The sequence below is a fragment of the Erythrolamprus reginae genome, chromosome 3 (genome assembly GCF_031021105.1).
Source record: "Erythrolamprus reginae isolate rEryReg1 chromosome 3, rEryReg1.hap1, whole genome shotgun sequence".
Taxonomy (NCBI): domain Eukaryota; kingdom Metazoa; phylum Chordata; class Lepidosauria; order Squamata; family Dipsadidae; genus Erythrolamprus; species Erythrolamprus reginae.
This window is the reverse complement of record NC_091952.1, coordinates 257,220,940-257,247,921: the sequence shown is the minus strand read 5'-3', so window position 1 is coordinate 257,247,921 and position 26,982 is coordinate 257,220,940. Positions and strand designations below refer to the sequence as shown.

At 46.1% G+C, this 26,982-nt stretch overlaps 1 protein-coding gene across 1 annotated transcript in view; it reads right to left on the bottom strand.

The window, feature by feature from the left end:
- The window catches only part of LOC139165263 (zinc finger CCCH domain-containing protein 3-like), a 205,966-nt gene that overhangs the window by 41,983 nt on the left and 137,001 nt on the right, over positions 1-26,982 (bottom strand). Inside the window, 4 exon segments of the mRNA XM_070748399.1 lie at positions 8,259-8,328; positions 10,044-10,116; positions 10,119-10,201; positions 14,403-14,490. Of these exon segments, the coding sequence (XP_070604500.1) occupies positions 8,259-8,328; positions 10,044-10,116; positions 10,119-10,201; positions 14,403-14,490 (314 nt within the window).

The window sequence follows — 26,982 nt, the reverse complement described above, 5'->3', positions numbered from 1 at the left end:
TTGCTGTTAATCCTGATTGTTACCTATGATTCTGTTTTTAATAAATAAACTTTATTAAACAATTAAAATAAACGAAATTAACAAATGTTTGACATTAGTTGAGGTTTTTAGGCTTACATTTCAGCAATTTACCATTCTTTCATCTTTATATATTTTATATCAATTGAGTATATTTACTATGATTTGTTTTTATTTAGTTACATAGTTGTCTTATCACACAAGCCTAAATTTATACACAGTAAAAAGGAAAAAGAAAGGAGAAGAAAAAAAAATGAGAAAAGGAAAGAAAAAAAGGAAAGAAAAAGGAAAAAGAAAAGGATGCTATTGGTCAACTGTTTCAGTTGACTCACGCGTTTAAGAGAACTAAGCACATTTATGCAATTAGTAAATTCTTGATTTGTAAATACATAGAAGACTGACGGCAGAAAAAGACCTCATGGTCCATCCAGTCTGCCCTTATACCATTTCCTGTATTTTGTCTTAGGATGGATCAATGTTTATCCCAGGCATGTTTAAATTCAGTTCCTGTGGATTGACCAACCACGTCTGCCGGAAGTTTGTTCCAAGCATCTACTACTCTTTCAGTCAAATAATATTTTCTCACGTGGCTTCTGATCTTTCCCCCAACTAACCTCAGATTGTGTCCCCTTGTTCTTGTGTCCACTTTCCTATTAAAAACACTTCCCTCCTGAACCTTATTTAAATATTTAACATATTTAAATGTTTTGATCATGTCCCCCCTTTTCCTTCCGTCCTCCAGACTAAATACAGTTATTATACAGCAAGATACATTTATTTATAATAATATATACATATTATATAATCATAATATGTACATATTATTATATAATATATACATATTATTATACATATTATTATACATTATTATATATTATATATAGAAATATATGTAGAAGTGATACATGCTGTAATGTGACCTGCTGGTTATTAATATGGTATTCGCTGGTTTCTCTATAAATCGTATTTGAAGTAAGGTTTGCTTCTATCGGCTGGTGCCATGGTCTATTTATTTCATGTATCCCGTACGCTGGGGTGCTGTTTATTTTCCATCATTTATGCTTTGTAAATATTTTTCCGGATCCAACCACTGTATTACCCATGATTTTAACAGTCACCAAGAGAACTGCTGTAGATCGAGGACTGTCTGTCGTGTGAGAAGCCAGGAGGGAGAGAGAGCAACCTCGAAGGCAGGAAAATGCAGCAACCCCAACAAAGGGACTTTTGAAAAGCAAAGAGTTTATTTTTAATTGCCTTTTAACTGCAGGCTACTCCAATAAAGGAGAGCAGCTCCAGGGCTCTCTTGCCGATCGTCGGCCGTGGCGTGACCGTCCGCGGACGCCTTTAATGCAGCTTTTGATAGAGTGATCAAATTAGCCCTAATAAAAAGAGGATAATAAAGCCCCCCCCCGCCCCCCCCCTCCGTACAGGACTTGAGGCCCCTCCCAAGCTGCCAGGGCTGAGCCATTACCCCGAAAAGTGCGTTCTCGTTTCAATTAACCTTGTTTGCACCCGGTGAACGTCCCTGCAAATAACGGCAAAAACATTAAGGCAAAGCGCTGGCGCGCGCCGCGACCATATTAAGGATGCTCCGACGAGGCGGGCTGCTTTTTTTCTCGCGAGCCAGCAGCTAATGAACCCGAAACTCAACGTGAATTTCCAAATTGCTCACACTAGAATTTTGAAGCTCTATTAGGGAGAAAAATGCTGATTCTCGTCAAGTCCCCTGAAGGGGAAAAGCTGTTGCGGCAGCAGCCGTGTTTCGGCCCCAACCTCCGCCTGCCGCTAACCTCCGTCTGCAGCCACAGCCGTCGGGATGAGAGGTGGGAGGTCCCGGGGACCACTTGGGATGGGGCCGGGAGATGGAGGCCTTTGCCCCACAATGCCTTCTCCTCCCCTCCAACACTGGACGCCTTGTGGTCTTTAAGAAGAGACCAGACCGTCCACAGGTGCAGTATTTATTCGATTTTTAAAATTTATTTATTCGATTTTTTTTATGCCGCTCTTCTCCTTAGACTCACGGCGGCTCCAAGGTCCCTTCCCACTCTGTTGTTGTTGTTTTATCTTCTTCTTCTTCCTCTTCTCTTCTTCTTCTTCTTCTCCTTCTTCTTCCTCCTTTCTTCTTCCTCCTCCTTTCTTCTTCTTCTTCTTCCTCCTCCTCATTCCTTCTTCTTCTTCCTTTCTTCTTCTTCTTCCTCCTCCTTCTTCTTCCTTTCTTCTTCTTCTTCCTCCCTTCTTCTTCTTCCTCTTCCTTATCTGACATGGTATAGGTCAGTGATGGGGAACATTTTTTTGCTTGGGTGCCAAAATGGTCACGTGCACATGATAGCATGTGCATGCAAGCCCACACGCATAACACAATGCCTTCTCCCTTGTGCATGCACACACAACACACACACACATACACACACAGTTAGTTAGTTAGTTTATTGATTGATAAATTTGATTTATACGCCGCCCCTCGCTGGAAGAAAGTTCATTTCCAAACTTCCAATAGGCCCAGTGGGCCCGTTTTTCACCATTTAGCGAAAGCAGTGGAAGTGATGTGCTGGTGCCTGGAGGCTGTTGGGGCCTGGGTGGGTGTCAACAGACTCAAACTCAACCCTGATAAGACGGAGTGGCTGTGGGTTTTGCCTCCCAAGGACAACTCCATCTGTCCGTCCATTACCCTGGGGGGAGGGAATTATTGACCCCCTCCCTCAGAGAGGGTCCGCAACTTGGGCGTCCTCCTCGATCCACAGCTCACATTAGAGAACCATCTTTCAGCTGTGGTGAGAGGGGCGTTTGCCCAGGTTCGCCTGGTGCACCAGTTGCGTCCCTATCTGGACCGGGACTCATTGCTCACAGTCACTCATGCCCTCATCACCTCGAGGTTCAACTACTGTAACGCTCTCTACATGGGGCTACCATTGAAGAGTGTTCGGAAACTTCAGATCGTGCAGAATGCAGCTGAGAGAGCAATCATGGGCTTTCCCAAATATGCCCATGTTACTCCAACACTCCGCAGTCTGCATTGGTTGCCGATCAGTTTCCGGTCACAAATCAAAGTTTTGGTTTTGACCTATAAAGCCCTTCATGGCATCGGACCAGAATATCTCAGGGACCGCCTTCTGCCACACGAATCCCAGTGACCGGTTAGGTCCTACAGAGTGGGTCTTCTCCGGGTCCCGTGAACTAAACAATGTCGTCTGGCGGGACCCAGGGGAAGAGCCTTCTCTATGGCGGCCCCAGCCCTCTGGAATCAACTCCCCCCAGAGATTAGGATTGCCCCCACCCTCCTTGCCTTTCACAAACTTTTAAAAACCCACCCTCCGGGAGGCTGAAAATCTGCTGGCCAGCACACACACACGCTCTTGAGCTGACGAACGGCAATGCCTTGCGTACCCTCAGATATAGGCATAGGTTCTCCTGCTTGAGCGTGGGGAGGGTGGACTAGAAGATCTCCAAGGTCCCGTGAAATTTATTTATTTTATTTATAGTTTGTGTTGGAAGGGATACTGTGGGTCTTCTAGTGTAGAAGGCCCTATTCCAGTGAGGGTGAACCTTTTTTCCCTTGGGTGTTGAAAGAGCATGCGCACGCACTATTGTGTATGCGCAGGTGTCCACACGCATAATTCAACGCTGTCCACCGGGGACTGGAAATGGTCTGTTTCCCAACTTCTTGTGGGCTCAAAAGGCTCATGTTTCTCCTCCCCAGGCTCCAAAGTCTTCCCCGGATCATGGGGAGGGTAAAGATGCCCTCCCCCATCCCCCCCCCCCGGAGGCTCTCTGAAAGCCAAAACTGCCCTTCCGGAGCCTCTGTGAGAGGCAAAAATCAGCTGGCCGGCACAAACATGCACATTAGAGCTGAGCTAGGGCAGATGTGACTCTGCTCTGAAACGGCTGGATGCTCCCACGGACACCCCTCGCTCGGTGGGGGGAGAAGGGATCTGCTCAGCTGTGCAGGGATGTCCAAAGTGCGTAGTGGCTGGAGCTTCCCATGTCTGCGGAAGGAATTAACTCACTAGCCGCTTTGATAAACGAGGCAGCCAGGCCCCTTTTCCTGGTAATTACCAGGTTAACAGGAAGCTAGGGGATCGGGGCAGAAGTCTGTGCCCACACCTCTCTCAGGGCCATCAATCACGGGCGGGCAAGCGGCTCTCCCTAATGCAGAGGGGGCTCCACGCCTGGCCCAGCCACAGGGGGCTCCAGGCTGAAGGTAGGGAGAAGAGGCTCCCCTTTCCTGAAGGAAGGGAGGGAGGAAGGGAGGGAGGGAGAGGGAGGAGAAGAGAGGAAAAGGAAGGGAGGAAGGAAAGAAGGAAGGAAAAGGGAGGGAGGGAGGAATGAAAAGAGAGGAAGGGAGGGAGGGAGGGAGAGAGAAGGGAGGAAAAGGAAGGAAGGAAGGAAAGAAAAGGGATGGAGGGAGGGAGGAAGGGAGGGAGGGAGGGAGAGAGAGGAGAAGGGAGGAAAAGGAAGGAAGGAAGGAAAGAAAAGGGATGGAGGGAGGGAGGAAGGAATGAAAAGAAAGGAAGGAAGGAAAGAAAAGGGATGGAGGGAGGAAGGAAGGAAAAGAGAGGAAGGAAGGAAGGAAGGAAGGAAGGAAGGAAGGAAGGAAGGAAGGAAGCAAGCAAGCAAGCAAGCAAGCAAGCAAGCAAGCAAGCAAGCAAGCAAGCAAGCAAGCAAGCAAGCAAGCAAGCAAGCAAGCAAGCAAGCAAGCAAGCAAGCAAGCAAGCAAGCAAGCAAGCAATCTTTGGATTCTGGATAGATAATGTTATACTTTTTTTCCCTCCCCATAGAGATATATATACCTGAACTACGCTGTGTTGTTTCTCTGTGCCAGAGAATCAATGTGGGCCTATGCATAATTTTGTATTTATTTATTTATTACCACTCATAAATTCCAGGGTGAAATTGAACACCCAAGACAACCCATCACTGGCAAAAAAAACCCCCTATTTTTGTGTTGTTTCCCACATCCGTCCCCTCCAGGACTTTACAGGGCATCCCTCTGCCTCCTTTAAAAACTCCAGCCAATTTAAATCCCACGAAGGAAGGAAGGCAGGTGGAATGGTTGCAGGATCGAATCTGGGTCGGGGGCCGGGGGCCAGAGCGTTTAGTCGGTCCCCATTGGATCCTTCGCATTTAAACCTTTTCCGTGCTTTTTCAGTGGGTCCCCGGCTAAACCAAGAGGCGGCCTTGAACGAAGGTAGCCAGCTGTTGTGCACGCACCAAAAAAAAGCAAATAAGCAGTTTCTCATCCTGTCGGCACATCTGGCCAGCTGGGCTTTTATACCTGCTGGGTCAGCAGCTGTGCAGAGCAAAGTCAGAGACAGATTAACAGAGTTGGAAGGGATCTTGTAGGTCATCGTCTGAGACTCTCTCTCTCTCTCTCTCTCTTTCTTTCTTCCTATGTCTGTCTGTCTGTCTGTCTATTATTAGAGTTGGGAGGGACCTTGCAGGTCATCTAGTCCAACCCCCTACTTGTACAGGAGACCCTGCATCACGCTAGTCCAATAGCCGTACAGTCTTTTCCTGAAAGTCTCTAGTGTTGGTGTGTCCACCACCTCTGTGGACAAGCCCTTCCACTGGTTGATCGTTCTCATCATCAGAAAGTTCTTCCTTATTTCCAGGTTGAATCTGTGGCAGGAGACGGTCCCGTAAAATGTTCCAGGTGTCCGCTCAGATTTCTCTCTAGGGATATTATTAGTTCAATGATGAATTACGAACTGGGGAGTTGGGATCATTATCTCTGGGCTGCACCTATTTCTTGCTTTGTTGCTGGATTTCTAAACCCAAACTTCCAACTTCCCTGCTCCTAAAATATTAGAATTACATGCTTAAACCTTGTAAAATCGGTTTGTGGGGGCCTATTTCTTGGGGGGAAGGCGGCTCGTCGCTGGGACAGAACAGACCTCCTCTTCTTTGCGGCGGCCCTGAAATACCGGAAGACCGCTATCATCTTGCCAACTTTAATGTTCTCATCTCTGCTCCAGGGCTGTTGAGCCAGCACTATCCTGAGACCACTGAGACATCATGGAGTGCGGTTGGCTTTTCACCGAAGTGATACCTGTTGTGGTTAGCTCTGGCCCTGCTCCTGCCCCAAGGACCGTGGATGTGGGGGAGACATCCACATGCTGCAGGCCTGTTTTGCCCCCGGTGGAATCTGCTGATGAAGGCTCCTCTGACCAAGAAGACATGAGTGACAGGGAGGAGGAGAGTGTGGCAGACAGCTCAGAAGGAGATCAATTATCTAGCTCCTCCTTGAATTCAGAACAAGAGTTAATGATACAGCCACGTATGCGGAGAGCGATGCATAGGCAACAACAACTGAGAGATTATTATCAAAGAAAATGAGGCCACCTGTGGTTGGGTGGGGCTGTGGTCATTAGTGAGGCTGCTATAAAGAGCAGCCTGGGGGTTTGGCCATTGTGGAGGATTATTTGATTGTGGTGTTTCGTGACTGCCTTGCTGACTTTGACCTTTTGTGTGCTGATTTTTCCCTGCTTTGAAACTAAACCAGAGCAAAGTGTGTTTCACTTTGTGAAAGAAGAAGAACTGTGAATTGCCTCACAGCTGCAAGCTAAGTATCACAGAACTGATAAGGGACTTGTACAAATTACCAGTGTGTTTGGAGACGAGTGCTCTTTGCTATACCAAAAGAGGGCTTAGGTTAAGGGAATTTTCATTATAAAGAACATTGTTTTGAATTTTCAAACGTGTGTGGGTCTGAAATTTGTACCTGTGAATTTTTGGGAGGAGTCTACCAGAGAGCCCGACAGAACAATACCCAAGGCAGGGGGGCTTTTGAACGGGGGATAGGTGAGCAGGAGCTGGGGTAAGGACAGCAGCTCACCCCATTCATGAGGCGCTCGGGTTTCAAACCAGGCCGCACAAGATTTTGCTGGTTTTCGGCAGTTTCTTGCTTTTGCGCATAAGCAAAGAAATCACTGAAAATTGGCGAAATCTTGCTCGCAAGAGCATCCTCACGTGAGATTTCGCTTGCTGCGCAGATACAAAACAGAAATCTTGCGCACCAATGGGTGACGATCCCAGACGGTAAGTAGAACTCTTGCCTGCATGACAGGTGCTCTTCAAACTGTATTTATTTTCATTTTGCGTGGCCAAGGAATTGGGGTGTGAGGTGCCAATCAGCCTGGAGATACAACTACGTGTGCGTGAAAGTGCGTGTGTGTGTTGGCCAGAGTCTCAGCTGCTCCATCCTTTATAGAAACATAGAAACATAGAAGACTGACGGCAGAAAAAGACCCCCTGGTCCATCTAGTCTGCCCTGATACACTTTCCTGCATTTTATCTTACAATGGATCTCTGTTTATCCCAGGCATGTTTACATTCAGTTACTGTGAATTTACCAACCACGTCTGCTGGAAGTTTGTTCCAAGCATCTACTACTCTTTCAGTAAAATAATATTTTCTCATGTTGCCTTTGATCTTTCCCCCAACTGACTTCAGATTGTGTCCCCTTGTTCTTGTGTTTACTTTCCTATTAAAAACATTTCTCTCCTGGACCTTATTTAGCCCTTTAACATATTTAAATGTTTCGATCATGTCCCCCCTTTTCCTTCTGTCCTCCAGACTCTACAGATTGAGTTCATGAAGTCTTTCCTGATACGTTTTATGCTTAAGGCCTTCCACCATTCCTGTAGCCCGTCTTTGGACCTGTTCAATTTTGTCAATATCTTTTTGTAGGTGAGGTCTCCAGAACTGAACACAGTATTCTGAATGTGGTCTCACCAGCACTCTATATAAAGGGATCACAATCTCCCTCTTCCTGCTTGTTATACCTCTAGCTACTTGCTCATCCTACTTGCTTTTCCTACTGCCCAACCACACTGCTCACCCATTTTGAGACTGTCAGAAATCACTACCCCTAAATCCTTCTCTTTTGAAGTATTTGCTAACACAGAACTGCCAATGCAATACTCAGATTGAGGATTCCTTTTCCCCAAGTGCATTGTTTTACATTTGGAAACATTAAACTGCAGTTTCCATTGCTTATCTAGTGAAGCTAAATGGTCTTTATCCCTACTAAAGTGGCAGGCAGGTGCTGCCAAGCGACACCCAGCTTAATGTGCTAAAGTGCCGATGCTTCAACTTGGAGCGAGAGACACATAGTCGGCCCTTGTTAGCCCTTCGCTGAGGGTTTTGTGCAAATGGACGAGATGAGAAAGTTTCGGAAGCCTCCCTCCCCTCTCCCGCTGGGGTCTCCACAGAGAGTCGCTTGGCAACCGAAGCGAACCCACCTTGTCCTTCGAAATCTTGTGCGCGAACGGACACGTCCCGTCCGTCTTCTTACACGCCCCGCGGAGGAATCTGTCGAAGGGACCAAAACAGAGGGTCAACTAAGGAGAGGCAGAGAGTAAGGAAGAGGTCATCAAGGGAGGAGCGGGTTTTCCACCGGTCAAAAAAAAAGGCTAATTTTGTCATCTGGATTCTCCATCCAATTAATCCCAAATTGTAACCCAATAACTATCACCTTCCTTTTTGCGCCCTGTAAAGCGGGGGCCCCCAAACTTGGCAACTTTAAGACTTGTGGACTTCAACTCCCAGAATCCTCCAGCCATTCTTCCTATGTTTTCATAAGTCACACTGTTCATAAATCCACATATCTGAGGTTGAGAAAGTTTGATCTAGGTATCAAGGAGAGATATGGTAGCTGGGGTGTAGCTTGAATACAGCTCATCTTGGAATAGAACTCACCTGTCTGGAACCCACGCCATATTTCGGACATAAACACTCTAGAAAATGTCCAGAGATACTTTACTAGAAGAGCCCCCCACTCCTCCTCTCACAACAGAATCTCCTACGCAACTAGGCTTACAATCCTAGGTTGACAAAGCTTAGAAGTACTTTGCCTCAAACACAACCAAGCATAGCCCACAAAATCATCGGCTATAACGTCCTTCTTGTCAACGACTACTTCAGCTTCAACTGCTACAACTCACGAACACACAACAGATACAAACTTAATGTAAACCGCTCTAAACTCGACTGCAGGAAATACATCAACCGAGTAGTTGATGCTTGGAACTCACTACCTAACTCTGTAGTATCCTCAGCTAACCCCCAAAACTTTTCCCTTAGACTCACCACGGTTGACCTCTCCCGATTCCTAAGAGGTCAGTGAGGGGCGTGCATAAGTGCACCAGTGTGCCTTCCGTCCCCTGTCCTAATGTTTCTCTCTTACTAGTAACATGTATGTAAACATTGTCATATCTTTGTATACCACAAATATGTACTTGACAAAACAAACAAACAAACAAATAAATAAATAATAGAAATAAATAAGAACCTAAGAACCTAAGAAGAGCCCTGCTGAATCAGGCCAAAGCCCATTGAGTCCAGCATTCTGTGTCCCACAGTGGCCCCCCAAATGTCCATGGGGATCTTGAGCAGAAAGAGAAGGCAAAACCCTCCCTTTCCCCTGACCCCCAACAAATGGGACCCGAGGGGACCCTGCCTGCCTCAACCAACATAGAGGCGGCACATGGATATCTGTTTCAATCAACCACCTATGATACACTTGGCATCCCTGAATCTGTCTCATCCTGCCTTGAAGCTCTTCAGGCTGACAGCTGTCACGACCTCTTCTGGAAGGGAATCCCATCAACCAAGGACCTCTGGGTGAAGAAATATCTCCCTCTATTTGTCCTCACCATCTATGAGCTTAGAGAGGGCTCCCTCATCCCAGTATTGTGTAATAGAGAATTTTTCTCTCTCCACCTTTTCTATCCCATGCAGGATTTTATGCCTTCGATCGAGTCCCCCTTTCAACGCCGTCTTTCCAGGCTGAAGAGACCGAGGCCTTGCAACCTGGTTTCATAAGGGAGGGGCTCCATTCCCTTGGTCATTCTGGTGGCCCTTTTTTGCACCTTTTCCAGTTCTAGTTTTCTAGGATTTTTCTCCATCGACCTTTTCTATCCCATGCAGGATTTCATACCCTTTGATCAAGTCACCCTTTCAACGCCGTAATGTAACCCCAAATGTTTGGCCGAAAGGAGAAGGAGAAAGAAAGAAAGACGAGAGACCTGGTGCAGACGGCCACTTTCTCGGGGTCGTGGATGTAGGGGCAGCTCTCCCCCGCGGTTGCACTTCCAAACGGTTGTAGTACATGCAGTATTCCTTCTTCCGCTCCTTCCGCAGCTTGGCTTGCCGGATGATGGCCAGGCTCCTTTGCACGGCGCGGCTGCAGGGGGAGAGAGAAGCCGACAGGAGAGCCCAGGGTAAGGCCAGGCCTTCTGACAGACGGCAAGGACAGAGTTGGAAGGGAGCCGGGAGGTCTTCTAGCCTGACCCCCCGGCTCAAGAAGGAAGCCCTGTATCCGTGATGGCGAATCCCTTGGTACGCACGCCCAAAGTGGCACGTGGAACCCGTGGTGGGCTGCTGCTTACACAGTCCGGTGCTCTGTCCTGGAAGGAAATTCCCTGAGTCGTCTGAGAAGGGTGGCATATTAATTATTATTATTATTGTTGTTGTTGTGGTTAGCTCTGGCCCAGCTCCTGCCCCAAGGACCGTGGATGTGGGGGAGACATCCACATGCTGCAGGCCTGGTTTGCCCCCGGTGGAATCTGCTGATGAAGGCTCCTCTGACCAAGAAGACATGAGTGACAGGGAGGAGGAGAGTGGGGCAGACAGCTCAGAAGGAGATCAATTATCTCTCTCCTCCTTGGATTCAGAACAAGAGTTAATGATACAGCCACGCATGCGGAGAGCGATGCATAGGCAGCAACAACTGAGAGATTATTATCAAAGAAAATGAGGCCACCTGTGGTTGGGTGGGGCTGTGGTCATTAGTGAGGCTGCTATAAAGAGCAGCCTGTGGGTTTGGCCATTGTGGAGGATTATCTGATCGTTGTGTTTCATGACTGCTTTACTGACTTGTTGTGTGTGCTGATTTTTCCCTGCTTTGAAACTAAACCAGGGCAAAGTGTGTTTCACTTTGTGAAAGAAGAAGGACTGTGAATTGCCTCACAGCTGCAAGCTAAGTATCCCAGAACTGATAAGGGACTTGTACAAATTACCAGTTTGTTTGGAGACCAGTGCTCTTGGCTATACCAAAAGAGGGCTTGGTTTAAGTGAATTTTCATTATAAAGAACATTGTTTTGAATTTTCAAACCTGTGTGTGTCTGAAATTTGTACCTGTGAATTTTTGGGAGGATTCTACCAGAGAGCCCGACAGAACTATTATTATTATTATTATTATTATTATTATTATTAATTAGACTTGTATGCTGCCCTTCTCCGAAGACTCGGGGCCGCTCACAGGATACGATACAAAATTAATATGTATACAGATCTAATTAGTTAAAACAATCAATCAATCAAATTAATTCCAGGATGTGCACGCAGCTGTTTGGCCCCAATGCGCCTCTGCACAAGATTTGGCTTCTGTGCACACAAAAACCCGTATAAAAACGCTTGCGCGAGTGATTTCAGCGATTTTCTCCAATTTTCTGCATGGACCATTTCTGACCGATGGTAGTCCAGTCTCATCTTGAAAGCTTCCAGTGATGAAGCTCCCACATATACACAAATGACAACAACAGAGCTGGAAGGGACCTTGGAGGTCTTCTAGTCCAACCCCACTGCCTAGGCAGGAAACCCTACACCACTTCAGACAAATGGTGAGCCGCCCCGAGTCTTCGGAGAGGGGTGGCATACAAATCCAAATAATAAATAAATAAATAAATAAACCTCTTCTTAAAAACTTCCAGTGTTGGAGCATTCACAACCTCTGGAGGCAACGTCTGTCCCACTGATTAATTGTTCTCACTGTCAGGAATTTTTTCCTTAGTTCTGAGTTGCTTCTCTCCTTGTTTAGTTTCCACCCATTGCTTCTTGTTCTATCCTCAGGTGCTTTGGAGAATAGCCTGACTCCCGCTTGTTTGTGGCAACCCCTGCTGCACGAATCCCAGCGACCAGTTAGGTCCCACAGAGTGGGTCTTCTCCGGGTCCCGTCAAGTAAATAATGTCGCTTGGCGGGACCCAGGGGAAGAGCCTTCTCTGTGGCGGCCCCGGCCCTCTGGAACCAACTCCCCCCAGAGATTAGAATTTCCCCCACCCTCCTTGCCTTTCGTAAGCTTCTTAAAACCCACCTCTGTCATCAGGCATGGGGGAACTGAGATACACTTTCCCCCTAGGCCTTTACAATTTTATGCATGGTATGTCTGTATGTATGTATGTTTGGCTTTATAATAGGGTTTTTAACTGTTTTAATATTGGATTGCTATATGCTGTTTTTATTACTGTTGTTAGCCACTCCGAGTCTGCGGAGAGGGGCGGCACACAAATCCAATAAATAAATGAAGGAAGGAAGGAAGGAAGGAAGGAAGGACGGAAGGAAGGAAGGAATAAATAAATAAATAAATAAATATTGGTCTTTCTTCTCATTAAACTTAGATATACCCAGTTCTTGCAACCGTTCTTCATACGGTTTTAGCCTCCACTCCCCTGATCCTCTTTGTCGCTCTTCTCTGCACTCTTTCCAGAGTCTCAACATCCTTTTTGCATCGTGGAGACCAAAACTGAATGCAGGATTCCAAGTGTGGCCTTACCAAGGCCTTATAAAGTGGCATTAACCCTTCACGTGATCTTGATCCTCTCCCTCTGTTAATGCAGCCTAGAACTGTGCTGGCTTTTTGGGCAGCTGCTGCACACGGCTGGCTCCTATTTAAAGGGTTGTCTACCAGGACTTCCAAGGTCCCTCTCACAGTTACTACGGTTGAGCATTCATTTATTTCTCCTTCATTCTAAATTGTTTCTCCCCTTCATTTGGGGGATGTGTGTGAGTGTAATAATAATAATAATTTATTGGATTTGTATGCTGCCCCTCTCCGCAGACTCGGGGCGGCTAACAACAATAATAAACACAACATGTGACAATCCAATAGTAAAACAACTAAAAACCCTTATTTATAAAACCCAACATACACACAAACATACCATGCATAACTTGTAATGGCCTAGGGGGAAGAGCTATCTCAACTCCCCCATGCCTGGTGGTATAAATGAGTCTTGAGTAGTTTACGAAAGACAGGGAGGGTGGGGGCAGTTCTAATCTCCAGGGGGAGTTGGTTCCAGAGGGCCGGGGCCGCCACAGAGAAGGCTTTTCCCCTGTGGCCCGCCAAACGGCATTGTTTAGTCGACGGGACTCGGAGGAGGCCAACTCTGTGGGACCTTATCGGTCGCTGGGATTTGTGCGGTAGCAGGCAGTTCTGGAGGTGTAGACGGGGTGGGGAAGAAAAAAACACGAAGCAGACCCACCCACCCAAATTAGAAACAGAAACAATGCAGAGGGCGGAGAACAGATTGAAATTTCCTGTGAATGGGGATTCCCTACATTCCAGGTTGCTTTATAATGTGGATATCGATCACTTTAATTCACTCAGTATTGAGTAGCCAACCGTTGGAACGACATTATTAAAGCATTTATTGAAAAGAGCAGCAATCACCCCTCTGGGTGCTGGTAATATTCAAGCCATTCTTTCAACAGCGATGTGGGTAATCTCTATTGGTGGCGTTCATTAATTCGGGGCGTGGTTAACCTGCGTCGGAGGCAGTGGGGTATAAATAGGTTATTAAAATCTCCCTCTGGGACTCGTCCTTGGCTCTTTCCAGGCAGCTGCCAGCCTCCAAAATTCCCTTCGAAAAGCGAGAAAAAACAAGGAGAGGATTCAACAGAGGAAATCTAAGCACGGATGGAAGTGGACTGCACTGAGCCCCTCTTCGACTGACAGGAGGGGGCTGGGGGCTGCTCCCAGGAGACAGAGGTGGGGGGGTCTTGGCTAAGGGACCCCTCACGTCCAAGCTACTTCCTTGGCGTTTTGAAAAAAAAAAGGTGGGATTTTGATTTAGTTTCACAACCCTAAAGCAGGCGGTTTTCTGGTTCCTGGGACAAATTGTCATAGTTGTCCAAGCCTGCCTGCCTGCCTGCCTTCCCTCTCTTTCTTTCCTTCCTTCCATCCTTCTTTCTCTCTCTTTTTCTCTCTTTCTCTCTTTCTTTCTTTCTTCCTTCCTTCCTTTCCTTTTAATTTATTCCATTTCTATGCCACCCAATCCTATGGGACTCAGGGTGGCTTACAACTTTCATGTCTACGGCTAGACAAGAACTCCCTGTCTCCTAGTGATTGGCCCAAAATCACCTATCCAGCCTTCATGTGAAAGAAAGAAAGAAAGAAAGAAAGAAAGAAAGAAAGAAAGAAAGAAAGAAAGAAAGAAAGAAAGAAAAGAGAGAGAAAGAAGGAACCGAAAAGGTTCACCATGACTGCTATCGGCTCTTCTTCCAGAGCAGGGGGTGGAGGATGGACTAGAGGACCTCCCAGACCTCCCTTTCCAACTCTGTTATTCAATCCTTAAGGGAGGGGGCTCTTTCAAGAACGCGACTTACCTGGCAATGTAGCGGCTGGTGATTGACCGGCTTGGCCAGCCTGGTGGAGAATAGCCGGGAGTGCCAGGCGCCGTGTCAGGCTGCGATGCTGCGGGAGAGAGAAAGAAGCAGTTCAGAGTGCGAATTCAGCCCTAGGTATCAACAGGTAGGTACGCTTTGCAGGGCGTTCTTGACTTACAACCACTTGTTTAATGACCGTTCGAAATTACAGCAGCGCTGAAAAAGAGAGGTTTGTGACCATCGCAGAGTTCCCAAAACCATGAGATCAAAATCCCATCACTTTGTCACCTGGGGTGGTTGCGCTGTGTTGCAGGGGTCATATGATCCTTTTTGCAATCTTTCTTTTTTTTTTAAAAATTAATTGACTTTTTCTTAAACATAAAACATAAACAAAGACATCATACAATACATACAAGCAATTTACGGAAACTTGTGCTTTTTGAGATAAAGTTGTTTTTACATTGCCTTTTCTGCATTGTCCTCTTTTATTCTGTCTGGTATTTTTATTTCTGTTTTTTTCTTTATCCATTTGTATAATTTTCCCCATATGGTATGTTGTGGTTAGCTCTGGCCCAGCTCCTGCCCCAAGGACTGTGGATGTGGGGGAGACATCCACATGCTGCAGGCCTGTTTTGCTCTCAGTGGAATCTGCTGGTGAAGGCTCCTCTGACCAAGAAGACATGAGTGACAGGGAGGAGGAGAGTGGGGCAGACAGCTCAGAAGGAGATCAATGATCTAGCTCCTCCTTGGATTCGGAACAAGAGTTAATGATACAGCCACGCATGCAGAAAGCATAGGCAGCAACAACTGAGAGATTATTATCAAAGAAAATGAGGCCACCTGTGGTTGGGTGGGGCTGTGGTCATTAGTGAGGCTGCTATAAAGAGCAGCCTGTGGGTTTGGCCATTGTGGAGGATTATCTGATCGTTGTGTTTCGTGCCTGCTTTACTGACTTTGACCTTTTGTGTGCTGATTTTTCCCCGCTTGGAAACTAAACCAGAGCAAAGTGTGTTTCACTTTGTGAAAGAAGAAGGACTGTGAATTGCCTCACAGCTGCAAGATAAGTATCACAGAACTGATAAGGGACTTGTACCAATTACCAGTTTGTTTGGAGACCAGTGCTCTTTGCTATACCAAAAGAGGGCTTAGTTTAAGTGAATTTTCATTATAAAGAACATTGTTTTGAATTTTCAAACGTGTGTGTGTCTGAAATTTGTATCTGTGCATTTTCGGGAGGATTCTACCAGAGAGCCCGACAGAACATGGTATAACAGTCATTTCCCTGTTTATTCTGCAATTCCATTGTCTTTTTATTCACTTTTGCGTATTCTGGTATCTTTCTGATTATCATCTGTTCTGTCCCTTTTTGCAGCCCTTCTGAGCAGCTTCTGGCCAGCAAAGTCAAGGGGGGGAGGGAAGATTTGTGTGATTCACTTAACAACTGCCATGATTCGCTTAATGACAGCGGCAAAAAAAATGGTAAAAGGAGGCAAAACTCGCTTAACAACTGTCTCGCTTAGCAACAGAAATTTGGGGCTCAGTTTTGGCTGTAAGTCAGGGACTATTTGTATGACGACCACAACAGAAACCCAAATTTCTGTTGTTAAGTGAGACATTTGTTAAGTGAGTTTTGCCTTTCTTCCTTGGCACTGTCGTTAAGCGAAACATGGCAGTTGATAAGTTTAGAAACCCGGTTGTTAAGTGAATCTGGCTTTTCCCCATTGTCGCGAAATGGGTATCACTACCTCCAAGACACTGCAACCATCATAAGTGTGAGTCCATAGCCAAGCGACTGAACTTTGATCTTTCTTTCTTTCTTTCTTTTTCATTCATTTATTCAGTCATTCATTCAGGGTGGCTTACAACAGTGTAAAATTACAAGTAACCATAACAATAAAAAGAAGTCAAGAAAAAAACCCCCAACTAATTTCTAAAACTCTACTTAAAACTTAGAAACAGTTCCAAAACATACGTACTGGTCATTTATACCGATTCATACATATGGACAAGCAAGTGGTTAACATGACGATTGGGATACCAAAAATGTCATGTGTGGAAAAATTCTTTCTTTCTTTCTTTCTTTCTTTCTTTCTTTCTTTCTTTCTTTCTTTCCTTTCTCTCCTTCTCTGTCCTTCCTTCCTTTCTCTTTCTTTCCTTCGTTCCGTCCTTTCTCTTTCCTTCCTTCCTTCCTTCCTCTTTCTTTCCTTCCCTCCCTTTCCTTTCCTTCCTTGGGTCCTCTCTCCTTCCTTCCTTCCTTCCTTCCTTCCTTCTTTCCTTCCTTCCTTCCTTTTTTGCATGCATGCATCCATCTATCCATCCATCCATCCATCCAAGGTGGTGCAAGATTCTGTAAACTGCTGAGAGAGGGCTATAAAAGCACCATGAAGTGGTGTACAAGTCTAAATGCCATTGCTATTTGGCAAAAATCCACCTCCAAGGCAAAGGTCAAGCTGCAGAGAAACAGGGGACGGCCATGTTTACTGGACATGTGATAAGCAACACAGCCCAGTCGAAAGGTCAAGGCGAAGCATCATGCAAACTCAGTTGTGCCTCAGTTGTGACCCCTGGCATTGGTCAGTGACCCCGAGCCTGACCCCTGCTTTGCGGGCACCCCAGAGATCATCCTGGCAGCTCCCCCCCCACCCCACCCAGTCTCAAGAGGGGGCTATCCACAGGTCTTTGCTTCTGTCTTGCACCAGGTGTGAAGTGTTATCGGGTCCTCTGGCGAAACTAGAGCAGGGGGTGAACAAAGAAATGGAACCACCTTGCAGCTCTTCCGTGGAATCCAGATTTGTGACGCTCCCTCCGAACAGTTTTTGTGGAAACTGGGTTCTGTACGTGTCTATTGAGCTCTGCAGTGATTTTAGGAGTTTCGGTTTTGCGATCCGCTCTAACAATTCGCTTTAGAGTCCGACGGTCTCTCTCAGACAACTTCGACTTTCGACCAGACCTGTGCTTGGCTGAGGATGTTTTCCCTTCTCTTTCAAAGCAGTCATGACTTTTGAGACATTTCCTCTGGAAACGCCAAACATCCGGGCACTTTCTGTGACACGAGCACCTGCCATTCGAGCACCAACAATTGGGCCTCTTTGAAAGTCTGAGAGGTTTGCCATTCCTAGAAGGTTATAACCCATTTCCTTAAATTTCTGTTTTAAAAAAAGGTAGTTTAAAAAAACATATCAAATAACAGAATAAAAAAAACCAAAAAAACCCATTAAAATAAGTCAAGTTTTGATTGATTTGAACATGTTCAAACATTATGAGGCCAAAAAGTCAAGTGTTTCCATTTTTCTGTCCACCCCCTGTACCTAGTTTGCAGAGAAATGGAGGGGGGGGGGAGTGTTGAGACAAACAGAAAGAGAAATGTGGATTTATGCGCACACTGGAAATCTAAGTGGCTGGGCCCGTCAATAAAGAAATAAAAACCACTCGGATGCTGCAGCAGGAGTAATTCTAATTTAAACCACAGAAAACAAAACCGGCAAGACAAAGCGATCTGCAGCCTAAGCGGATCTCCAAGCGATGCTCTTTATTTATCCTTTGGTCCTGGAGTCACTTGGCAGCTCTTAAATCTGACCCCACCTGGGCCCTGACTTGCCCAATGCAATGGAATGGGATAGGATAGGATAATAACAATAATAATAATAATAATAATAATAATAATAATAATAATAATTATTATTATTATTATTATTATTATTATTATTATTATTATTTAATAATTAATTAGATTTGTATGCCGCCCCTCTCTGAAGGATAGGATAGGGTAGGGTAGGGTAGAATAGAAGTAGAATAGAATAGAATAGAATAATCCATATTAATATAAATCGTAAGGATACAAGCAACGAGTTACAGTTATAAGTGGGAGGAGATGGGTGATAGGATTTATCAGGAAAGACTGCATGAACTCCATCTGTAGAGTCTGGAGGACAGAAGGGAAAGGGGGGACATGATTGAAACATGTGAAAGGGTTAAATAAGGTCCAGGAGGGAAGTGTTTTTAATAGGAAGGTGGACACAAGAACAAGGGGACACAATCTGAGGTCAGTTGGGGGAAAGATCAGAAGCAACGTGAGAAAATATTATTTGACTGAAAGAGAAGTAGATCCTTGGAACAAACTTCCAGCAGACGTGGTTGGTCAATCCACAGCAACTGAATGTAAACATGCCTGGGATAAACATAGATCCATCCTAAGATAAAATACAGGAAATAGTACAAGGGCAGACTAGATGGACCAGGAGGTCTTTTTCTGCCATCAATCCTCTAGGTTTCTATGTTTCAACCTGGCAACATGACTCCAACCGGCGCGGCAGGGGGGGTTCTGGCACAGTCAGCCGAGAGAGACGTGTGCCGGGAGTGCTCCAGGTGGGAACGAGCATCCCTCCGTCGCTCACCTGCCAACCCGGCTGCATTCCTGGGAGAGTGAGTGGAATTTGATAGCGCATCAAGCGGCGTTCCCTTCAGCGGAGCTGTCGTGCGGGCGACTGCTGACGGCACGGCCCCATCTGTTCCTTGGGCAAATAGAAGCGCCCGGGGTGTGTCGTCAACAAAATGAAGGCTCTCTTTGTGTGTGTGTGTGGTGTGTGTGTGTGCATCAGAGGGACCCGTGGAATTCAGCTTGGGGGGGGGATGGTCCCAGGGAGAGGAGACCCCCCCCCATCTGCAGTCTGTCATCTGCACCCCTAGAACTGCCTGGTGTGGTTCTGCAACCCAACAGGACCGACACAGACTTCAGAGGAGAATCAGAACTGCAGAAAAAACTATTAATGCCCACCTGCCTTCCCTTGAGGACCTGTAGACTGCACGAGTCAAAAAGAGGGTGGGGAAATATTGACTGACCCCTCGCATCCTGGACACAAACTGTTTCAACTCCCACCCTCAAAACATTGCTACAGAGCCCTGCACACCAAGACAACTAGACACAAGAAGAGTTTTTTTCTCTGAATGCCATCACTCTGCTAAACAAATAATTCCCTCAACACTGTCAAACTATTTACTACGTCTGCACTACTATTACTACTAGTTTTTCCCCTTCATTCCTATCACCCATTTCCTCCCACTTATGACTGTAACTTGTTGCTTGTATCCTAAGATTTTTATTAATATTTTTCTTCATTGCTTATTTGACCCCCATGACAATCATTAAGTGTTGTACCACATGATTCTTGACAAAAGTATATTTTATTTTATGTACGCTGAGAGCATATGCATCAGAGACAAATTCCTTGTGTGTCCAATCACACTTGGCCAATAAAAGAATTCTATTCTATTCTATTCTATATTTTCCTTTATGTCCACTGAGAGCATCTCCACCAAACACAAATTCCTTGTGTGTCCAATCACACTTGGCCGATAAACGAACTCTATTCTATTCTATAATTACTATTCTATTCTATCCTATTCTATTCTATATTTACTATTCTATTCTATAATTATTCTTCTATTCTACCCTATTCTATTCTATATTTACTATTCTATTCTATAATTACTATTCTATTCTACCCTATTCTATTCTACCCTATTCTATTCTATATTCACTATTCTATTCTATTCTATAATTACTATTCTATTCTATACTATTCTATATTCACTATTCTATTCCATTCTACTCTTCATTCCAATTATTCTCTTATCTTCTATTTTCTATTCTATTCGATTCTCTGTATTTTCTGTTTTGTTCTGTTCTGTTCTGTTCTACTCTACTCTACTCAAGAGCAAGTGAAACACCCTAGAGTCCAGGTTTCTGCTTGTTTGACGACATCTCACTGCCACAGCGTGAATTTTGGGAAGAACCACAAGGCACCGCGTCACACCTCCCAGTGTTAAAAAATGCATCTCAACAAACTTGCTTGGGGAAAAAAAGATATTAAACCGAAGAGACAAAGAGAAAAAGGAGAAGGTGTTAAAAATCCATTCCAAAGAGGGGGTGCAAGGCAGCATTTAGCCTTCTACACTACGGTCATTTGGGGAGTATTCAGTCCTCCACTTATCACTTGCAGCTCAACTCAAAATTTCCACGGCTAATTGAGACGGTTGCTTTGTCCCATCTTACAAACCTTCCCCTTACCGTGGGAATGCCCAACGGTGTTTCGAATTTAGGATGGGAATGGCCAATGGCTAACGGGACAGTTGGGCATATTAAAAAAAAAAATTCCCGAGAAAATTTCCTGGATTTAAGTCCCTTCAATGATTCGGAAGATTTTAAAGATTGATGTCCAATCAAAATCCAGAGGCTTTTCTCTTTTGATATGGATGCAAAAGCATTTGGGGGGGGGGGGGGGAAGTCACAAAATTTGGGGGGTGTTTTGCTTTGGGTTTTTTATATTTTGCATGATAAAAGCAGCGAGATTATTGCATGGAAAATTTTTGGCTCTGCCCACCAACGGAAGGACGGTTGGCGAAGACGACGGAACCTGCTGAGTGGGCAAAATTGACTTCTTTGATCAGAGAAAAGAAATTATGTATGTTTATTGCTGGCTGGGAGGCCCTTATAGGCTATTTTGCGTGAAATGAACAGGGGGAAGAAAAATGAACTTATGATTTATGATTTTGATGATTCGAGAGGATAGATTATAGAAAGAAGAGAGTTAATGCGGTAACTACAAAGAAAGAGGCAAATTTACAATTGTAGTTATAACCATGAAAGATGGGAAGCTAGTTTTATCTTTCTCCTTTTTTTCTGTTTTAAAATCCCCCCTCTCTTTCTTTCACCCTTTTCTTTGATTTATTTCTTTTTTCTTACTTTGTATTTTTATTAGTTTGCAATAGTTTTTATCTTCGGGCTGTTTTTTTCCTAGTGGACGACCATTTAAACGTGAGCCAGCCGTGTGCAGCAGCTGCCAAAAAAGCCAACACACTTCTAGGCTGCATCAACAGAGGGAGAGAATCAAGATGACGTGGAGGGTTAGTACCGCTTTATAAGGCCTTGGTATGGCCACACATGGAATTCTGCATTCAGTTTTGGTTGCCATGATGCAAAAAGGATGTTGAGACTCTAGAAAGAGTGCAGAGAAGAGCAACAAAGCAGATTAGGAAACTGGAGGCTAAAACATATTAAGAACAGTTGCTTGTACTGGGTATGTTTAGTCTGATTAAAAGGACCAGGGGAGACATGATAGCAGCCGTCCAATATCTCTCTGGAGTTGCCACAATGAAGAGGGAGTCAAGCTATTCTCCAAAGCACCTACTGTAAGTAGAACAGGCAGCAGTGGATGGAAACTAAATAAGGAGAGAAGCAACTTAGAACTAAGGAGAAATTTCCTGACAGTCAGAACAATTAACCTGTGGAACAGCTTGCCTCCAGATTGTGAATACTCCAACACTGGAAGTTTTAAAGCAGATGTTAGGTAACCATCTGTCTGAAGTGGTGCAGGGTATCCTGCCTAAGCAGGGGGTTGGATTAGAAGATCTTAAGGTCCCTTCCAACTCTTTTGTTGTTGTTGTTGTTGTTGTTGTTGCTGTTGTTGTTGTTGTTGTTGTTGTTATTATTATTATTATTATTATTATTATTATTATTATTATTATTGCCATATCTGATCGCACTGGATGTTTCCAAAACAGCAAATTGAAGGCTGCGTAGTATTGTAAGGGCAGCCCCCTCCTATTCTATTCTTTCTCTATTTTAATCTTTTTCTATTCTTTTTCTATTCTATTCTCATTCCATTCCATATTATTCTTCCCACCATTCTTATCCCCATCTCCTCCAATTTATGGCTGTGTGACTGTCACTTGTTGCTTGTGTCCTCAAGATTTTTATTAATATTGTTTCCTGATTGCCTATTTGTACCCGGACTCTCCTTAAGTGTTGTCCCTCCTGATTCTTTTCTTTCATGGGCCCTGAGAGCATCTGCACCAAAGGCCAATTCCTTGTGCGTCCAACCACACCTGGCCAATCAAGAATTCTATGAGTTTACCTGGTTTGCCAAGAAAGCTGCAATGCTAGTTACTCCTTGCCAAGCAATCTCCCGAGTGCAATTCCTCTGGCTGGAACTGCTTAACCCGCAAGGTTTTTTCCTGGTCACCGCCAGGAGCCCTTTAAAAGAGCTGCCTTAGCTAAGGGAGCTTTGTGACACCTACCTTTCCACCCATCCAAGACACCCCTGCTTCCCTCTTCCATAAGCTTTAGTGCTGCACAAAACATTTTGGAGGGCTGTGTGCAGGGGTGGTGGTGGATTTATTTATTTCATTCTTAATTTAATTTAAACATAGAAACATAAAAGATTGATGGCAGAAAAAGACCTCGTGGTCTGAACTACCAGATAGCAGTTAGCTGAAGGAGCCTGCAGTGGTGCACTCTTACCGACATTGTTTAGTCGATGGGACCCAGAGAAAGCCCACTCTGTGGGACCTAATCGGTCGCTGGGATTCGTGCAGCAGAAGGCGGTCTCGGAGATATTCTGGTCCAGTGCCATGAAGGGCTTTATAGGTCATAACCAACACTTTGAATTGTGACCGGAAATTGAACCAATGCAGACTGCGGAGTGTTGGTGTAACATGGGCATATTTGGGGAAGCCCATGATTGCTCTCGCAGCTGCATTTTGCACGATCTGAAGTTTCCAAACACTCTTCAAAGGTAGCCCCATGTAGAGAGCGTTACAGTAGTCGAACCTCAAGGTGATGAGGGCATGAGTGACTGTGAGCAGTGAGTCCCTCCCTCCCTCCTTCCTTCCTTCCTCTCTTCCTCCAGAGCAGGAAGCCACCTGGTTTAAAAATCACTCTGTTTTTCCCAATCATGGCCGTAACCTTGTTGAATAGCAGCTGGACGAGGTGAGGAGGGAGATCTGGGGTTGCCCCCCCTCTCTTACACCACTTGGGGGGGGGGGGCTTAATGCATTTGTGACTCCTTGACACCTGGGGAGAGGCTGCCGAGAATAAGGAGCCGTTTCATACATCAGAACTTCCAAGGCAGAGATTAAGGTGGAAGGTTGGTTATAAGCACACCTGGCGGGGCTGGAGGTTTTTTAACAACAGAGGGTGGCACAGTGGTTAGAGTGCAGCCTTGCAGGCTCCTTCAGCTAATTGCTAGCTGTAGTTCAGCAGTTCAAATCCCACCACCGGCTCCAGGTTGACTCGCCCTCCCTCCCTCCCTCCCTCCCTTCCTTCCGAGGGGGTCAAGTGAGGACCCAGAGTGTGTTAGGGGAAAGAGGCTGATTCTGTAAACCACTTAGAGGGGGCTGGAAAAGCACTGGGAAGCGGTATATGCCATTTTCGGCCACGGATAAAGGGAGCAGGCAGATGCTGGGGTGGGGCCCAAGCTGGACATCGGTACTGTGAGAAAAAAGAGCAGCAACCTAAAAGAATTAGTTTCTGAGCATAGTTTGGCAGGGAAGCTATTAAAACTCCAACGCAGCCAGAATAACAGCAGAGTTGGAAGGGACCTTGGAGGTCTTCTAGTCCAGCCCCGTGTTTGGCCAGGAAACCCTCCACTACTTCAGACAGATGGTTATTCAACATCTTCTTTAAAACTTCCAGTGTTGGAGCATTCACAACTTCTGGTGGCAACTTCTGTTCCACTGGTTAATTGTTCTGACTGTCAGGAATTTTCTCCTTAGTTCTAAGTTGTTTCTCTCTTTGATGAGTTTCCACTCATTGCTTCTTGTTCTACCCTCGGGTGCTTTGGAGAACAGTTCCTGCGACCGTTCTTCATATGTTTTAGCCTCCGGTCCCCGAATCCTCTTTGTCGCTCTTCTCTGCACTTTTTCTAGTGTCTCAACATCCTTTTTGCATCGTGGCGACCAAAACTGAATGCAGGATTCCAAGTGTGGCCTTCCCAAGGCCTTATAAAGTGGCATTAACCCTTCACGTGATCTTGATCCTCTCCCTCTGTTGATGCAGCCGAGAACTGTGTTGGCTTTTTTGGCAGCTGCTGCACACGGCTGGCTCCTATTTAAATGGTGGTCCACTGGGACTCCAAGATCCCTCTCACGGTTACTACTGTTGAGCCAGGTACCACATATACTGTACCTTTGAGAAGCACTGACCAGAGGAGCCCTTCTGGTGGGTTTTACCCTGAGATTGTTTCAATCAAGCCACGTCCTAAGGAACAAAGCCTGAACTCTTCTCGGCACACACAAAACTCTTGATTGGATTTTGGAACTGGGTTCTTTCGCCACCGCCGTCGGAGGGGCCGACCTGCCTTTTTGCAGCGGCGCCGGTTTAATTCGAGGGTGTCAAGGACCCCCACCCCGGCCTCGTCTCTCTCCCTGGAAGCGTCCGAACCCACCACCCTTCCCACCGGCAGGTTGTTGACGGCGGACAAGCTCCGAGAAACGAACTCGTTTCCTTCCCCTGGCAGAGATGAATGGCTTCCTTGATCAGTTCTGGCAGCCTTGGGGATTGGCCACCCACACTGCAAAAGGTTTGGACGGAGGGACACAAGCGGCACCGCCATCCCCTGCCCGTGTGAGGCAGCTCAAAAGGAGGCGCCAGTGGGGCTACACGCTTTGCTTTCTCCCCTCCGGAGGCCGGCAACACCAGCTGTTCTCAATCGGGTGCAAATAATTTCAAGAAGAGCTTTGCTTCCCTAAGAAATAGTCCAGGCATCAGGCAGAGACGGAATTTGAAATTTCTTTCTTTCTTTCTTCTTTATTTTGCTTTCTTCCTCCCTCCCCCTTCCTTTCCCTTCCCTTCCTATTGATTCCTCCCATTCTTCATTTTTTCTTTTTCTTTTTTCTTTCCTTCCTTCCTTCCATCCTTTTTCTTTTGCTTTCTTCCTCCCTTCCCCTTTCCTTCCCTTCCTATTCCTCCCTCCCTTCTTCCTTCCTTCCTTCCTTCCTTCATTCATTCATTCAATTTTTATGCCGCCTTTCTCCTTAGACTCAGGGCGGCTTACAACAAGTTAGCAATAGCACTTTTTTAACAGAGCCAGTATATTGCCCCCAAAATTGGGTCCTCATTTTACCCACTCCTTCCTTCCTTCCTTCCTTCCTTCCTTCCTTCCTTCCTTCCTTCCTTCCTTCCTCCCTTCTTTCTCTCTCCCTCTCTCCCTCCCTCTCCTTCCTCCTAGTTAGTATAAGGACGCCTGCCTTGAGAAGGGGGTGTGTCTAGAAGACCTCCAAGGTCCCTTCCAGCCCTAGGATTCTATCATCTTTTTGAAAACCGAAATAAAAGACCGGGGGGGGGGGGGGTTCCACAGGTATTCTAAGTGTCCCAAAACTCCATGGGTGGGTCTGGCTGTCAGGCCGAAGCCCTCGTTTTGAGTTGGAAACTTTGACCTGCTACAAGTAGAGGAGTACCATGGGAATTGGGGAGGGGTGGTTGCATGAGAGGGAAAGATACACATTCTTTCCAGAAGATTCAAGGTCATCCTTTGTTCAGCACCAGGTGGAAGTAGAGGGGAGGATCATGGACATTGAGAAAACCGGAGTGGTCCACGTGATGAACTTGTGGGTGGGGGACAAGGGATGAACCTCAACCTGGGTGGAGAACTGTAGGAATAGTGAGTGTCGGGTTGACTAGAGTTCGTATCCCACATGTCAATAAACTGGACCTTGGGAGAGGCCCAAGGGTTGGACGCTGGCTGGCTGGCTGGCTGGCTGGAGCGCTGAGCTGAGCAGAATCCCAGGAGCGAAGGAGGCCGTGGTGCACCTGGACCCTCTCGGTTACGCTGGGATCCGATTGGCAATGCTTCTCCCACCCGGCAGCCCCTCCCTCCTCCTCCCCCCCACCCTCCGCCACACACAGCAGAGCAGGCGGGAGGGAGGGAAGCCTCCCCAAAAATGACGAGCCAACAAGAACGATGCCTGTTCACCCCACTCGGAGGGGGAGTGGGGGGGGGGGGAGAAGGGGAAAGCTTTAACGCTTTCAGATAAAAAATAAAACCGGAAAGGCACCGGCTAAAATGTTTGAGACGGGAGAATTAAAAAGTAATAAAATAACAGAGGCGAAAGGGAACAAGAGAGCAAGGAAGGAGCTGCCAACTGGGGGCACAAAGTGGATTGTGGGGGGGGGGGAGGGGTCCCCAGCTGCCTTCTCTGCCTCTTGCAGCCCTTTCCTACAATAAGAGGCAGGGAAGGGGGGGGGACTGGGGGGGAAGAGTAAGAGAGAGGGAGGGAGGGAGAAAGAGGAGGAGGAGGGGAAGAAGGGAGAAGAAGAGGGGGAGGAGGAGGAGCAAAAGGAGGAAGAGGAAAGGAGTAGAAGGAGGAGAGAGTGGAGAGAGTGGAGAAGGAAGAGGAGGAGGGGGGAGGAAGAGGAGGGGGACAAAGAAGAGGAAGAGGAAGAAGAAGAAGAGGAAGAGGAAGGAGGAGAAGAGGATGAAGAAGAAGAGGAAGGGGAAGGAGGAGGAGAAAGAGAAGAGGAGGAAGAGGAGGAAGAAGAAGAGGAAGAGGAGGAGGAGGAAGAATTAGAAGAAGAAGAAGAAGAAGAATTAGAGGAAGAGGAGGAAGAGGAAGAAGAAGAGGAGGTGGAGGAAGAGGAGGAAGAAGAAGAAGAAGAAGAATTAGAGGAAGAGGAGGAAGAGGAGGAGGAGGAGGAGGAAGAGGAGGAAGAAGAAGAAGAAGAATTAGAGGAAGAAGAGGAAGAAGAAGAAGAAGAAGAAGAAGAAGAAGAATTAGAGGAAGAGGAGGAAGAGGAAGAAGAAGA